Below are 17,206 nucleotides of genomic sequence, written 5' to 3'. Positions count from 1 at the left end.
CTGATCTTATGAGAACTCACTATGTTTTTACCAGCTTGCTCTTTGAAAGTCCTTGGTTGAGAACTCATTGAGTTTCTGCTCATCTGTGAGTATTGTTTAATTTATTTACTTGACAACATGTCTGTTTTATGAAGTTACTGATGTCAGCCATTTGCTTTCTTTTTAGCAAGGACTTTACTTGCCTATGCCTACACCTGTTTTATTCTTCAAATGATTCCTTTCTTTGTGTGCCACTGATCGGATGCATCATAAATCACCTCTGGATACCAGGTGTATTATCAACAACGCCAATCTAGGCCCGTAGTGAAAGTTTCTGAAAGGTCATTGCTTTCAGAGGTGGATGTTAGCTGTTTGGGAACATGTCATGTAAGATAGTAATTATACATAAATACTTTGACAGACTTTCCTTGGGCAATTCAGAATGACCATAACAACATATAGATGCAGTGAACGAGATCGGTCTGCTGGTTAGTCAAGTTATCCAGTCTCATAGCACAAAGTCACATGACTTTCAATGCAAGTTGTGGAATTTATTCGGTAATTGTGTTTCCATTGTAGTTTATGCAAATTTTTTCTTATCGGATAAAAAGTTTATCCTACTCAACTGTGCTACTCAAAAAAAGTTTTTTTTACATGCATTTTTAGAATTTCTTTTTTTTTTTTTATGCGATATTCCAAAATGCACATAAAATAGGTGGATGGAAACAATAGCTACAGACTGTCGGATGACTGTCAGTTTTTTATATGGATCTCAGAATGGCTTCTTGTTCCTGTTATACTGAATGACCTCTAACAAACTGCTTAACCAGGGAACTTTTTATCCTGGACATTTCATAGGTTAAGAAAAACAAAACAATAATACATAGTCCTTTTAAGATAACACATCCAAGAAAACAAATGTATTTTGAACTTGGTATTTTGTGAGTTTATTTAAAGATGTAATAGGAAAATCAAAATGCAAAAAAGATGGATTCATGATCATAAAACCTGAACAGCTGGAGCACCGAGATGAATTTCAACATCTGCCCTGGCTAGCACAATCACCTGACTTAAAGTCAGTGTGTAAAGGCAATTCAGAGAATGATTTCTAAACACAAAAGTGTAAGAAATGTATTGCTGAAAACACATTACAAAGACAGTGAACTAGTACTGAATTGTGGAGTTAAACAGCTTTTCATCTTTTTTGTCTTCAGATTTTTTTAGGCAGGCATGAAATCATGTCTCGATGACACACTGTAACCACTGAGCATGGCCCCTCCCCTAATACTATAATAACTAGAACGCATTAGCATCAGTGCTTCGCCCACTCAGTCATGAGTTACTGTCATTACCGTTAGTTAGCCTACAGTTAATCTAAATGCCTATTACAAACATGTATGGCTGTGTAAATCCACTTAAGCTGCTAGACTGAGAATTCATTCAGGTTGTAGTGGTATTTGGCAGTTGAGAGAGGCAGCAGCTTTCCTGCGAATAGGCATGGTTTCACCGCCGACAGCGGACAAGCCCCTAGTGCTTGAGAGCAGAGAATACTGCTTATTTTTTCATTATTTTTATCACTTATTTTATTTACTTGCCTTTTTTTATCATTAAAATTTGGCTGGGTGGTTAATAACACATTTTCCTGAGTGTCACAAACTCAGAACATATTTAATATTGCTTAACACAGACTTTATACAGTGGTGTGAAAAAGTTTTCGCACCCTTCCTGATTTTATATATTTTTTTGCATGTTTGTCACACTTTAATGTTTCAGATCATCAAACAAATTTAAATATTAATCAAAGATAACACAAGTAAACACAACATGCAGTTTTTGAATGAAGTTTTTTATTATGAAGGGAAAACAAAATCCAAACCCATATGGCCCTGTGTGAAAAAATGCTTGCCCCCTAAACCTAATAATTGGTTGGGCCACCCTTAGCAGCAACAACTGCAATCAAGCGTTTGCGATAACTTGCAATGAGTCTGTTACAGCGCTGTGGAGGAATTTTGGCCCACTCATCTTGGCAGAATTGTTGTAATTCAGCCACATTGGAGGGTTTTCGAGCATGAACCGCCTTTTTAAGGTCATGCCACAGCATCTCAATAGGATTCAGGTCAGGACTTTGACTAGGCCACTCCAAAGTCTTCATTTAGTTTTTCTTCAGCCATTCAGAGGTGAATTTGCTGGTGTGTTTTGGATCATTGTCCTGCTGCAGAACCCAAGTTCGCTTCAGCTTGAGGTCACGAACAGATGGCCGGACATTGTCATTCAGGATTTTTTAGTACACAGCTGAATTCATGGTTCCATTTATCACAGCAAGTCTTCCAGGTCCATGAACTGCATGTTGTGTTTACTTGTGTTATCTTTGATTAATATTTAAATTTGTTTGATGATCTGAAACATTAAAGTGTGACAAACATGCAAAAAAATAAAAAAATCAAGACACTTTTTCACACCACTGTATATTATCAAGCTACTGTGGGCAGTTTTGAAGAGAAGAGTGAGAAGCAGATTCCATTCTCAAACATCTCTGGAGGTACTGGCAGATGTTCTTATATGGCACTTTTCCACTGCATGGTACAACTCGGCTCGGCACGGCTCAGAACAGCACAACACGACTCAGTTCGGCTCGGGTTGTGTTTCCACTGCAGTTTAGTACCGCTTTAGAGTGGGTGGGATTATTCACGTGTCGTTATAGCAGCGCCACCTCTACTGCCGTGACTCCAGAAAAACTTTTTAATTCCGTGTCTCTCCATTAAGCTTTCACTGTATCCGCTCCTCGGCTATCAACGAGAGGAACGTCTGTACTTCCTCAACAGACAACGAAACAGCCATTATTTGGTTATTAAAAGAAAGGTGCGCTCATTCAAAACAGTTGTGTTCGGTCCTTCACTGGCTGTGCTGATTTAAATCTAGCGGGTCTGTTGGGTCTCGTGCCGCAAGTTCAATGACGAGTTTACACGTCACGTTTTGGTAACGGTACGGCTCGCTAGGAACCTCGGCCAAGGTGGTACTAAAAAAAGTACCAGGTACTAGGTACTGTACCCAGTGGAAAACCCCCCCAAAGTGAGCTGTACTGAACCGTACCATGCTGTACCATGCAGTGGAAAAGCGCCAATAGACAACATTCTGATAGACACAAACAGAAAAAGCTGAAGAGACCGGAAAGGATGCTTTCTACAAACAGCTGCAGAATGTAATTAGTGAAGTGCCGCATCATAACGTCATTGTGCTTTGTGGAGATGTCAAAACAAAATTCGGCGCCAGTTGGCAAGGAATGGAACATATGATTTGCCCGTATGGCACTGGCCACTAGCAACGTTGAACGTCTGCCTCTGCATTGGCAACCCGTTTTTTTGTCCACAAACATAACACACAAGAACACACCAAATGGGTTAATCAGCAACAAGATTGACTATGTGAATGCTGGATCCAGGAAGATACCTGGAAACTGACTGATAAACGTAGAACACCTAAACAGATTAAGAAACAAGCAAGGCCCGATTAAGACAGACAGGATGAAGCAAGAAGGTATCAGATACTTGACAAAATAGTGAAGAATTTCTGCTGAAGATACTTTGGAGATGATTCATGCTCTACTAGCAGAGTCGTGGAAGAAGCTACAGCAACTTACTACCAGGCTAGAAAGATTTGCACTTAAGATCGGTCTTTGTAATTATGTTTTATTAACCAGGTTTAGGAGGAGCACGATCAGATAATCAACCATTTTGGCACATGTGTAACTCGTTTAGCTACCCATCCTAACTAGAAGGGCTGGGTATCGATTCAGATATCCCGATTCGATTCGATTTCGATTAGCAAGCTCTCGATTCGATTCTCGATTTTTTGATTACATTGTGAATATAGTTTTAATACAAAAGCTATATCTTTTGAAAATATATTTAAAAAAAATTAACCGTTAACATCAGTTTACAAAAGGTGAATTAATAAAAAGAAATTAAGAACCACAGGCCTGTATTTTAAGCCCATTCTTTTTTTGTATAGGGTCCTTTCTTAAACTATAATAGGCCCCTATAAAATGTTCTTCTTCATTTTTCTGGTAATCAGATGAGGGCATAAAACATTCATTTAATTTATCCTAATCAAATGAAAACTAAACCCTTTTATTTTTTGGCAAACAATGTGCTGCACAACAGAGATTTACTGTTAAAATGAAAAAGAAAACAAATGGGATTATTCCTTTAAAAATAAAGATGTATTAATATTTATTAGTAGTAGTAGCATTGAGTTATATTCTGACAATATATTTCTTAACGTTGAACTAAACATTTATTTTGGCGGGTTGCTGTGAGGAACTTGCAGCTGCTGTGTATCATGTGATATGACGGTAGTTTTCTCAAATTAAATGGTAAAATGCTAATGAAATGACTCTCAGAGCAGCTGGAGATGATATTCGTGTGTTAATATCATCATATAGTGAGACGGCAGAAGATGAAAACACCGCGAGCGTCTTCCGCGCTTTAGTATGTGTGTAGTAAACAAAACAGTGCGTTGCGCCATCCGCATTCATTCATTGCGGAAATCATGGCACCTTATGCGTGATATCAAATGCTTCCACAGATTTATAGTATTACTACAGCATTTCACCTGTGCATTACGAATCACGCGTATGGCTTTGTTCTTGGTTCTCATCAACAGTATCTCGCCATAATAAGCACTGAATGAATGTATGACTGTTTTATCTTGTAACATCGCACAAAGTAAATAAGGGTGACAGCTAGTGGAGAAGACTAATGATAAGAATCACATTAATCAGATCTTGTTTTAAATGTGGGCTGAAATAAATACCGTAAAAGATTGATTTGCGGCTTTTGACAATCGATATCAAATCGACGTCATTAAAAAAAACGATTTATCGAAAAATCTAATTTTTTTTGCCCAACCCTACTAACTAGCACAATACATATATGCATCCTAACCTACCTCTGTCCAATGACATTTTTCCCGGCATCCCTCCTCCGCCCCAACTCCTAATCTATTTTTATCCCATATTAGGGATAGGGGGAGTTCTCTGGGTTCGGGATATATTCTGATATAGCTGTGTGTGTGTGTATATATATATATATATATATATATATATATATATATATATATATATATATATATATATATACACACACACACTATCACTGTAAAACCGAACAGTGAAATGAATAAAAAAAAAAAAAAAAAAAGTTAATTTCACTCAAATAATAATGAAAGTTCAATGAACTTAATTGAAATAAGTTCTGTGAACTAAAAATGTCGTTGTCGTTTCTAGTTCCCAGCATGCTTTGCATCAGACAACAAGGAAAATAAATGTTGAAATTAAGTGTTATTTTGTGTGTTTTGCACAAGATTAACATAGGGAGACATAAATTAGTACTTAAATGGTGTGTTATGTTAGGATTTACAGGTTTCGGTTATGTTGGTTTTTGTAGTGTTACAATTATGGTGAAGAGTAGATCCTGTTTTTCAGGTTGAGAATGGACAGCAAAGTTAGTACTTAAATGGTGTGTTATGTTAGGATTTACAGGTTTCGGTTATGTTGGTTTTTGTAGTGTTACAATTATGGTGAAGATTAGATCCTGTTTTTCAGGTTGAGAATGGACAGTAAAACTTAGACTATATATACTACATGTTGTATGACTAGTTACATGCAAGTGTATAGTGAGAGTCTTTTTGATAACAACATTAGCGTGTGCTAGTGTGATTTTGCTAACTAGCACTTAATTATAAAGATCAGAATGAATGAGCGGTTTATGGAAGCAAGCTGTTTGTAAATATCATTGTGAAGAGTGGGGTGGGATCATGGAAGAGAGACTTGGCTCCCATGGCTCTCAGCCCTGCCCCATTTGTCATAAAAATTAAGCTCTACTAACTTAAAAAAAAAACAAAAAAAAATTTAGTTTGTTTACTCATACTTTGAGGCAATAAGTTTCCTCAAATGTTTTGAGTATTCTTAACTTATCAGGTTTTACAATGTACCATTTTACTAATAAAGAGAGTCTGTGCAGGGCAACTCAGAGACTTTCCGCCGCTGTGTCTGTGTGTCACATGAAACTGGCAGGTCACAATCTGTGGCAATCGGAAAAAACGGCTAGCAAAAAAGACCTGGCGAAGCACATCCAAAAACAATTTAACCCTTTAAAACCTAAGGGTAAAATAGGTCATTTTTACATATTTTGTTTATTTGACTGTAAAATTCTAACAGAATGTGCTATTTTCAAGTGCAAGGTGTCATTTTTTTCAGAAAACATATGGCTTTCAAGAATGTGCAGTTTTTGACCATTAATGTTGTGTGGTGAGTTTGTAAACAGAATTTAAATACACAAAAATAAAAAAAAACGTAATTTTCTGTTTTTTATTTATAAAAAAGAGAAAAATCGTGATTGAAATAACCCAACACTTCTTACTTCAAAATTCAACTGTATTACATATATACAAGTATTTTTGGGACACTGGGTTGCACAGTTTTCATTCAGGAGGCTTTTTTGTTCATACACGCACACATTTTCACATGCATGCACATGCATAAACCCATTCATTTACACGCATGGACTCATTATAGCGATGCACACACTACATGTGAAAAAGTCTCACTCAGACTGCTCCCAAAGTCTCATCAAAAATCATCCCAATCGACTCTTGTGCTGTTTACTCCTCTTTCACCATGTTTTTGTTTGTTTCGTTTATTATTTTATGCAATCCAAAACGCCGCGCTCCCTATCTCTCCATTCAAATTCTCCCTCCCCGCTCTCCCGGAAATCAGCTGTCATTTGTCGACGGAGCGCAAGAAATTACCGTAATAAGCCATATATTGCCGAAATGCGCATGTTGTCTGCTGTCAGGAGCAATTTGAATTATTGTGATGGTGCAAACGGTTGAAGAGTTACAGTAACATGAATACAGCTTGGTATTCGACACAGCCGGTTTTAAAGGGTTAAAGTGAGCCGATTTTAAATGGGAAGAAGCTGAGTCCCATGCAGCAAATTGCAACAATTGACCTATCGGTAAGCCCCACCCCCCCCTTAGTTACTGTTGCGAAATTGGACAAATAAAGTTGCTAACTGTCTTACAATGACAGCTGTCAGTGTGAAAACCTTGTCCCTATATCTTTTTGATAAATTTTGGACACAAAAGGACCACCATTTAAGTGGTACTTAAATATGCCATGGAGGGATATATGAAAGACTTTAAAATAAATATTGTGGGTATTAATTTGGAAGCGAGGGTTTACAGATCACAATGCAAGCGGGATAAGTCTCATATTACGGTCGTCACGATTGCAGATGAAAAAATCCCGGATCAACACTGTTCATGTACCGCAAGGTAAGATTTACATTTACCAGTTTAATATGAAGAGAATGAAGAGAAAATGTAGACCTTCGTTTATGTGTTTTGGCACTTCACTGTACAAGACGTGAGAACAGTTCACTATTTAACATATTTTGTACGTTAGTATGGACTCGTTAACTTTAACGTTAGCTAGTTTTAGCCAGAGATACCTTGCTGAAACGCAAGATGACAGATGATTAACTTTCTGCTTGAGCAGATGAAAATTGTAACTTAATGAGAGTATGACAACAAGAAAATTAACGTTTTCATCTTCATTGGGATTGGGGGTGAATGCTTAGGGACATTTTGCTCTGAATTGTTTGGGTTTAGGAAATAGAATGAAATAAATTATATTGCCTATCCTCTCAGGATACCTTGAATCAGTGTTACAAGTACCCCAGGCACATAATTTTTCCATGTTTGAAGCATAAACACCATAAAATCGATCTGTGCTTCGGATCTTCTAATGTTTCTCTATGGCACCGAAACCTAAAGATGTCTGAGTTCCGCTCCCCGTGCAATTGATACTCGACTGCCATTGGCTAGTCTGCATTCGAGGGGAGAGGCTTACCGATAGGTCAATTGGAATACGCTTGCTGCCCAATGTGCCTTGTTGCACAGAAGTACCTAGAGCTTAAAATAAGTTGGCCTATATGCTAAAAACAAAAATACAAACAATCAAACACTCTCTCCATGGGCAGAAAACAAAATTAACTAGTAATTTCATAGTTTAAGTTGTCTTTCCTTGTCATCTACAAATACTTCACCCAATTATTAGTTTGTTTATTTGTTTATATAAATACAGACAAAAAAAAACAGTCTCGTCACAAACCTGGTTCATTTGAATGGTCAGAGTATGAAATAAAGACAATTGTATTTGTGGCATTCTCTATTTGATAATGACAATAAATATGAAAAATAAAAAAAGAAGCATTAGGATCAGCATTCAAAGACATTCTGAACTCTATCGGGGTTAGACAACACATGTCAGGACCTACTCACTGTCGAAATCATACTCTAGATTTAATACTGTCACATGGAATTGATATTAATTGTGTTGAAATTCTGCAGCAAAGCGATGATATATCAGATCATTATCTAGTCTTGTGTAAACTCCATATAGCTAAAGTTGTAAATTCAATTCCTTCTTACAAATATGGTAGAACCATCACTTCTACCACAAAGGGCTGCTTTGTAAGTAATCTTCCTGATTTATCTAAATTCTTCAGCAAATCCAACAGTGCAGAAAAAATTTAAGATGCAACAAACTGTGGACTTCCTCTTTTCTAGCACTTTAGATACGGTTGCTCCTTTATGCTTAAGGAAGATTAAGGAAAAGAGTCCAACACTGTGGTATAATGTGCATATTTGTGCCCTAAAGAGAGCAGCCTGGAAAATGGAGCGCAGCTGGCGAAAACTAAACTAGAGGTATTTCGTATTGCTTGGCGGGAAAGTACCCTATCCTACAGAAAAGCATTAAAAACGGCTAGATCTGATTACTTTTCATCATTTTTAGAAGAAAACAAATATAACCCCAGGTATTTATTCAATACATTGGCAAAATTAACAAAAAAGTAAAGCATCAACAGGTGTTGACATTTCCCAAAAGCACAGCAGTAATGACTTTATGAACTATTTTACTTCCAAGATCGATACTATTAGAGATAAAATTGTAACCATGCAGCCGTCAGCTACAGTATCGCATCAGATAGTGCACTATAGATCCCCTGAGGAACAGTTCCACTCATTATCTACTATAGGAAAGGAAGAATTGTATAAACTTGTTCAATCAGCTAAACCAACAACATGTATGCTAGACCCTATTCCATCTAAACTACTAAAAGAGGTGCTTCCAGAAGTCATAGATCCTCTTTTGGCAATTATTAATTCGTCATTGGCATTAGGATATGTCCCCAAAACCTTTAAATTGGCTGTTATTAAGGCTCTCATTAAAAAAAACACAACCCCAAAGATCTAGTTAATTACAGACCGATCTCGAATCTCCCTTTTCTGTCAAAGATACTAGAAAAAGTAGTATCCTCAAAATTATATTCCTTCTTAGAGAAAAATGATATCTGTGAGGATGTCCAGTCAGGATTTAGACCATCCCATAGTACGGAGACTGCTCTCATTAGAATTACAAATCGCCTGCTCTTATCATCTGATCGTGGTTGTATCTCTCTATTAGTGCTACTGGATCTTAGCGCTGTGTTTGACACTATGGATCACAACATTCTTTTGAATAGACTAGAAAACTTTGTTGGCATTAGTGGAAGTGCATTAGCATGGTTCAAATCGTACTTATCTGACCGCCATCAATTCGTAGGAGTGAATGAAGAGGTATCATATCGATCACAAGTGCAGTATGGAGTACCTCAAGGCTCAGTTCTAGGGTCATTACTTTTCAAGCTTTACCTTGGGAAATATCATCAGGAAACACGGGGTTAGCTTTCACTGTTATGCTGAAGATACTCAGCTCTATATTTCTTTGCGACCCGGTGAAACACACCAATTTGAGAAACTTATGGAATGTCGATATAAAAAACTGGATGACGATTAATTTCTTACAGCTAAATTCTGAAAAAAAACAGAGCTGTTAATTATCGGACCTAAAACCCCCACCAGTAATAATCTAGAACACTGTCTAACATTTGATGGCTGCTCTGTAAATTCTTCGTCATCAGCCAGGAACCTAGGTGTGCTATTTGATAATCTCTCCTTTGACAGCCACGTTTCTTGCATTTGTAAAACTGCTTTTTTTCCATCTTAAAAATGTATCTAAACTGAGACCTATGCTCTCAATGTCAAATGCAGAAACGTTAATTCATGCATTTATGACCTCAATGTTAGATTATTGTAATGCTTTATTGGGCATTTGTTTTAGTTCTGCATGCTTAATAAACAAACTACAGATGGTTCAAAATGCAGCAGCTAGAGTTCTTACTAGAACCAAGAAGTATGACCACATTAGCCCGGTTCTGTCAACACTGCACTGGCTCCCTATTAAACATTGTATAGATTTCAAAATCTTCTTAATTACTTATAAAGCCCTGAATGGTTTAGCTCCTCAGTACTTGAGCGAGCTCTTACCGCATTATAGTCCTCCACGTCCATTACGTTCTCAAAACTAGATAAAATACCTAGAATATCAGAATCAACTGTGGGGGACAGATCCTTTTTCTATTTATTGCCCAAGCTTTGACATGGCTGTGTGTGAGACGGAACGGAACCCGGAAAGTGAAGAAGCCTTTAGGCTTCTCCTCCTCATGGGAAATGTTTTAGAAACGGACTCTAAAACTAAGCCCACATCAAAATTTAACTGCAGGGTGATAATCGTTATTTACAAATTAGGCTATGTCAAAAGTGCAAAAAGAGACATCTTTTAGACATCTTCTTGAACAGCTTCGAGCTATGAATGAACATAACGACACTGCACCGGCAGGATTTTGTTTTCTTTACAGCACATTAACAAAACACATGGATGCTTATTCTTTATCATTGTTTTTATAAAAATATGCAGTTAATAAGTTATCAGTCTAAAACTGGGCTTGTAATTGTGCGTGCGGTCTGAAGCACTGTATGGCTGATGTAGTCTGCCTATCCGTTTAATTTAACTTTACTCCAAAAATATTAAATTACTTTTATCTTTAACATGTTTGTTTATGTCCAACACAAACTATTTTTGATTTTCACCTTGACTGATTTTTAGACTGATAACTTCCGCGCCGATGCGGAAAACTTGTCACAGTAGGACGTGTGGTCCTAATAGCGACGTATGACTACTGTATCCGAATATTAACTAGCTGTTTTAAATATTTTTATATTTAACATGTTAGTTTTTCAGTATGTTTGAAAGTATATTATTTCAGTTATTGGTACTTCCAGGCTCTCTCTCACGCACGCGCGGTTTAAAATCACCAAATAGTTTTGAAATAGCCCATGCACGATAATATCGTGTATCGGTGATCTCACAGGCTGGCGATATGAAAAATGACCATATTGCCCAACACTACCCAGAGACGACCTCTAAACCCCTGAAAGTCAGCGGAGACCAGGACACCTAGATGAGCCCCAGAGACAGATCCCCAGTGAGGACCCCGCCACTTATACAGCCATCGGGAAAAGACCACTGGAACCAGTTGAGCCCTTACAATCCGACTATGCTGCAGTTAGAATTGAACTGCTGGTTCATTTGGCCAGAGGAGAACTAGCCCCCCGACTGAGCCTGGTTTCTCCCAAGGTTTTTTTTCTCCATTCTGTCATTGATGGAGTTTTGCTTCCTTGTTGCTGTCGCCTCTGGCTTGCTTAGTTGGGGACACTTCATTTCCAGCGATATCGTCGACTTGATTGTACGACACTATTTAAACTGAACTGAGCTGGACGATGACATCACTGAATTCAATAATGAAATGCCTTTAACTGAAAATTGAGTGTTTAATCTTGTCATTTTACATTATTGACACACTATTTTCCTATTTTGATATTGTGCAGTTGCTTTGACACAATTTGCATTGTTAAAAGTGCTAAATAAATAAAGATGACTTGACTTGACTATTTCTGCAGTCTTTTAGTTATTGATCTATTTTGCTGTTCATAGTGTTTTTGATAATGTTGTTAAAATTTTTGCTCTTACTCTTGTAGCACTTTCCATCTTTAACGGGAGAAAATGAACATGAACAGAGCAGAAAAGGGCTTGGATTGAAGGGCATTTGGTTCTAGATAGAAATATTAGAGAATATAACAGCTCTGTTATTTTGACACACTGCTGACTTTAAACTGTAGAAATGGTAAAATGGTGCTACCATTATCAGATGTACCATGGTCCAGTTGGATTTTAGAATGCCTGGGCTAGATGGATTTACTCATAGCTACATATACAATCAGAAGCAAATGTCTGGGTTTTAAAGACTCACCAAAGAGCGTATAGTCAATATCTAGAACGAGCAATCTTTTTCCTGGTCTTGGGGGATTTAACTCCTCAACTTTATAGTCTTTCACTCGACGAGCTATCTTGGCCAAATTCTCCTCTCTGTATGAAAAGAAAACAAATATTCTTTGATGTATAGAAAGTAAAATAAAAACAACAACAAAAAATAACAATAATAATTCTGTAACATTATAAATATCTTTTGGTTAACAATGCATCCTTACAGAATGAAAGTATTTATTTATTAAACAAAAACTGACCCAAACTTTTGAAAGTAAAATAAATGAATGAATGAATGAATAAATAAATCACACTGGCCTGTTTTCAACCTCCGTTACTTCCTCTTCAATGTCAAAGTCATTGACCACATCATCATTTTCTGGTGGAGGCGCCAAGACATCTTCCTATGAAAAGGGAACTCAGGTTATGAGATCCTGCACAAAAAAAAACTTATTTTACGAATATAGAAAGATTTTAAGCTGTATTTTATAAGATCAAATCTAAACATGTTAAAAAAAAAAAAAAACACTGAGTGGAGGCTACATCATTTAACAGCTTTTAGAAATATTTTATTAAAATCAATAATATTACCTACCAGACTTTCTTCTCTGGTGCCCATCATCATAATTTTGGTATTGGGCTTCAACTTCAAGTCACCCAGTTTGACATCATCATCTGCTGGTTTACCTGACAAAATAAGAGAATTAAACAACAACCAGTTACAAGTGTTTTTCTTCTTCTTCTTCTTTGCCTATTGTGTATCAGACAGTGTCTGTATTAATGCTGCTCACCTTTCACTTTCAATCCCAATAGCTTCTGTCGTTCTGGGAGAACTCCTGTGAGAGATTTAATGGACTGTTTCAGATCCAACACCGTGTCCTCCTCAGACAGTGTGCTGATGGAGTACTCCCGTCCACCCCACTTTATAATAACGGAAACAGACATGCTGGTAGGCAAGCTGTGAAAGATTTTTTTTTTGTGTGTTTGTGTTATTTTTTCGTTATTGGGGTGATTAAATTATCTGTCATCTTGTCAGAAACACAATGAAAACTTTATAGAGTGCACTAGCATATAGACACATTGGCAACGCTACACCATCAGAAGAGGTCCACAAAACACAACAAAATTAATGGGTCAGGTACTACATTACTGGAAAAAAACAACCTCAGCTTAAAACACAAGCTGCTTATGTCATGAACATAGACTGAGTATTACTACATTTCTGTGCTTGTAAAAATGTAACTACTTGTAAATGTATTTGTTTTGCAATTCTTTTTATTAAAAACGAGGGATGAACGGATCTGGCTGGCACATTGCTTTAGTGAACAAGCATACATTAACGTTAGCTTTTAACTCATTAAGCTCTTTTTCGATGAAATGCATTTCTCACAATTGATCTGACTAATCGTAACCACGCCACTAACTTCTCTATAAATTTTATCCAAGCCATCTATATCGTACAGACAAAAATTATAGTTAAATCCTGTAAAGGTTTCTCACTTACATAAGATACAATTCATTCAAAGCTCAAGCTGACTGCTGCAGGTACACACTAGATTTGCTTTCTTCTTCTCCTCTCTGCTCGGCCTGACTACTGCGATCGCTGTGCCTACTGCCACCTGCTGTTGAAGAGTAGAACAAATAAGTGCATTTTCTGAGAGGTTTTTTTTCTTTCTTCTCAGTAAAGCCGAGAGCACACTACACGATTGTGAGGCCGATTATGAATGGAATTTATTACTGGCAGCTGATCGTGCCCAGTCGGACCCGGTCTGTTCAAGTTGGGCTCAGTCGCTGTTTGCAGTCGCCAGAAAAATCACATGGTGTCTAAAGATTATAATCTTAGAATTCAAGAACCAGTTGTTTTCACAAAGATTGTTTTAAACATGTTTAATATTTGAGACTGACACCCGCGATTGTAGCCTATGTGGTTATGCAGTGGAGATGTGTTCACTGTCAAACATAATTCAGCATTCATTTTGTAATTTTGTAAAAAAAAAAAAGTAAAATAAATCTTGATTACAAGAAGAAAATTTGATTGTTCTTGTTGTGATTTATTTCTTGTCTTTCTTTTAATTAATAAGTTAAAGCTTTTTATTATTATTATTATTATTATTATTAATTGTATATATTGAACAATGAACATTCAAAAGTATAACAAAATGTTACAAACATGGTGTTCACATTTCCTGGGAGAAAAAAAAAACGAAACGAAAACGGAAACGGAAAAAAAATTATAAAAAATAACAAGGAGGGTCAACATCAAGAATCACAATAGAAAAGAGGAGTTTAGTTCTTTGAGCGTGTTGATAGTTCTAGTTGTTTTCCGATTTAAAAGACCTTTAAGAGTTTCAAAATAAATCCTCAAATCAACTTTGAAGTGGGAGATACTGGGCTTCCTTTCTGACCATTTACATTTGTGTATATAAAATTTGCCTAATAATATTAGAAGATTCAGCATACAAATGTGACTTTTATCCATATCTTTTTCATCAAAATAAAATATAACATCTCCTTTTCTTATATTAATTTTAGATCCACTCAACCTAGTAAATAAATATTCAGCATCAATTCAGAAAAACTGAACATACATACATTCAAAAAAAAAAGATGCAAAACGGTCTCTATATCCATTCCACAAAAAACACAACATTCAGAGAGATCAGCTCTGTATCTCTTGAGAAACTGGTTAGTTGGATAAATGATATAAACAATTTTAAAGTAAACTTCATTAACTTTATTTGTGACACAGAATTTGTTATTATAAGTCCAAATAAATTTCCAGTTGATATTCTCAAAATGATTATTCCAGAAGCACTTACATCGAAATGTTGCGGGGCAATGAATCAAACATCTAAAAAAAGTATTATTACATTTTCTATCTTTGATATAAATACCGTTTAATAAGATCTCTTTTTTTAATTGTTGATTGTTTAGATTCACTGAAGTTTAGTTATTGGAATACCAAATTTCTCTAAAAATTCAGTAGGTCTATATCTTTATCAACTGTGAGACCATTAGAATATAATTTTTAACCCAATTAGTGTAGAAAATGTATTTGCTCTTATATTTAACATATTTATTATTCCAAATTATCTGCCTATGGGGAGAAAAATTATGTTTGTATATAAGAATCCAATATAAAAGAGCCTGTCTATGAAAATTAGATAACTTAATGCACTCCAAAAAATATTTAACCCCAAAAGTTCAAATTTATGTAATTCAATTAGTGTAACGGAGCTGGCGAGACATGAGGCATGAGGATCCATTTGCAGACTTTATTAGAAACGTGGTAAAACACAGGCAGGGGGCAAGACACAAAAATATGCCAAAAGCATGCGTGGGTCGTTGATCGGTGAACAATATCCAAAGGGGCCAGGCAGTGAGATAATCCAGGTACATAAGCAATAATCCAAACACGGGGTAAACAGGCTAGGCAAGGCAAGACCAAGAACCTATGAAAGGCTCCGTAAGGTAGCTATCAGCAATGACAGTGATAAGTGCTAAACAAAACTCAGCGATCTGTGCAAGGAAGTCCATGGTTTAAGTAGGGTGTGTGATTGTGTAATAGTTCTCAGGTGTAAGTGTGTGATTGGAATCAGCTGTGTGTGTCGTCAGTGCAATGGATGATGGGAACTGTAGTCCGATGGTGAAGTGCAACAGTAATGTAGTGCAAGAGTCCATGTGGTGAGCGGGTGACCTCTGGTGGCGAGCAAATGGAAGTCCATAGACCTGATTCATGACAATTAGATGTCAATTTTCCATCCAATTTAATCACATAAATCCAATGCAAAAGTTAACATTTATTTAAGCTTCACCCCTTCATGTTCAGTTAACGTGAATTAATTAAATACATTTTATGATAACAGATGAACTGTGATTTATGCTTGTATAATACATGAACTTTACTCATTTCCAATAACTTGTTACTTGCTTTATATAATCACCTTACATTTTCTTTACATTTTCTTAATTGTATTAAATAAATGGTCAAAACATGTTACATTTTCAAACATTTATTGTGTTGTAATTGCTCCATGAGTCAAAAGTAACATCCAATCTTATAAAAAAAAAAAAACTGCATGAAAGCAAGTGTAGCGCTTGCTTGAATGGCAAATAATTTGCAGGTATTATAATGCCAATCTATGGACCAGTGTCTCAGAAGAATAGATTCGCTGCTGAGAAAGATGCCACAACAACAGTGAACAGACTAGTCTCTTAAGATTTAATTTGACTTAAGATTTGTATTTTGAAAAAACACACAGTTTGTAAGTTGACTCAATTAATAGAAATAAAATAAACAAAAACAAACAATATTTTCACAAATTGAATTGTGGTTGCTCAACTTTCTGTTGTCACTATTTGTTCTTTTAAATCAATCAGTGTTCAATTATAAAACAAACAAAAACACATAAAACACCAGTTGTAAATCAAAATAGAAACCCAAACATTCTCAATGACATATAATAGATACCCTTCGATTTCAACAATGAATTGTTCAGTGTTTTGAGGAAAACTGTCTTATGAATAGTCCACAGAGATATTTAAATGTCTATATCGGTCGACAAGGAAAAGTGTCTCCTTCCAAGAAAATAATAAAAAAAGTCATTTGATTTCCTACTAGTCGCAGAATTCCGAAAACCTGTCTTTTCCCACTGAAAGAAGGAAAAGATCCAAGAACAGACTCAAGGTGGCTCGCCAGTCCAAACCCTCCTCAGAACCACTGGAAGGCCGGGACAATCCAGAACATCACATCAGACAGATGGCACCAACATGGAAAAGGACAGATTCACACACAAAAAAAACCTGACCTTGAACAGACAAGGTCACAAAACAATCATTAATATCTTCATTGTAACAACATAGAATAAAATCTTAACTCTGAAAATAAACATCACTGTACATCAGGCATTTTACACAAAACTTGAATATTTGTATATGCATTTTTTCAATTAAAGAATA

The 17,206-nt window shown here is 36.2% G+C and overlaps 1 protein-coding gene across 3 annotated transcripts in view; it reads right to left on the bottom strand.

Annotated features, from left to right (window-relative positions):
• Nucleotides 1–13,849, bottom strand: part of LOC306855668 (ubiquitin-like domain-containing CTD phosphatase 1) — a 35,627-nt gene extending 21,778 nt beyond the window's left edge. Inside the window, exons 1-5 of one of the 3 annotated variants that reach the window (XM_079394467.1) lie at nt 13,752–13,849; nt 13,039–13,205; nt 12,843–12,934; nt 12,566–12,651; nt 12,234–12,349 (exon numbers count right to left, since the gene is read on the bottom strand). In XM_079394467.1, coding sequence (XP_079250593.1) covers nt 12,234–12,349; nt 12,566–12,651; nt 12,843–12,934; nt 13,039–13,192 — 448 coding nt within the window. In that variant the 5' untranslated portion in view covers nt 13,193–13,205; nt 13,752–13,849. The remainder of the gene's footprint in view (nt 1–12,233; nt 12,350–12,565; nt 12,652–12,842; nt 12,935–13,038; nt 13,206–13,751) is intronic. The other 2 variants (XM_079394466.1, XM_079394468.1) reach the window with 2 other exon arrangements.
• Nucleotides 13,850–17,206: the final 3,357 nt, after the last annotated feature.

Source organism: Barbus barbus, assembly GCF_936440315.1.
Source record: "Barbus barbus genome assembly, chromosome: 36".
Taxonomy (NCBI): domain Eukaryota; kingdom Metazoa; phylum Chordata; class Actinopteri; order Cypriniformes; family Cyprinidae; genus Barbus; species Barbus barbus.
The sequence above is the reverse complement of the archived record's forward strand: the minus strand, read 5'-3'. Positions and strand labels throughout refer to the sequence as shown.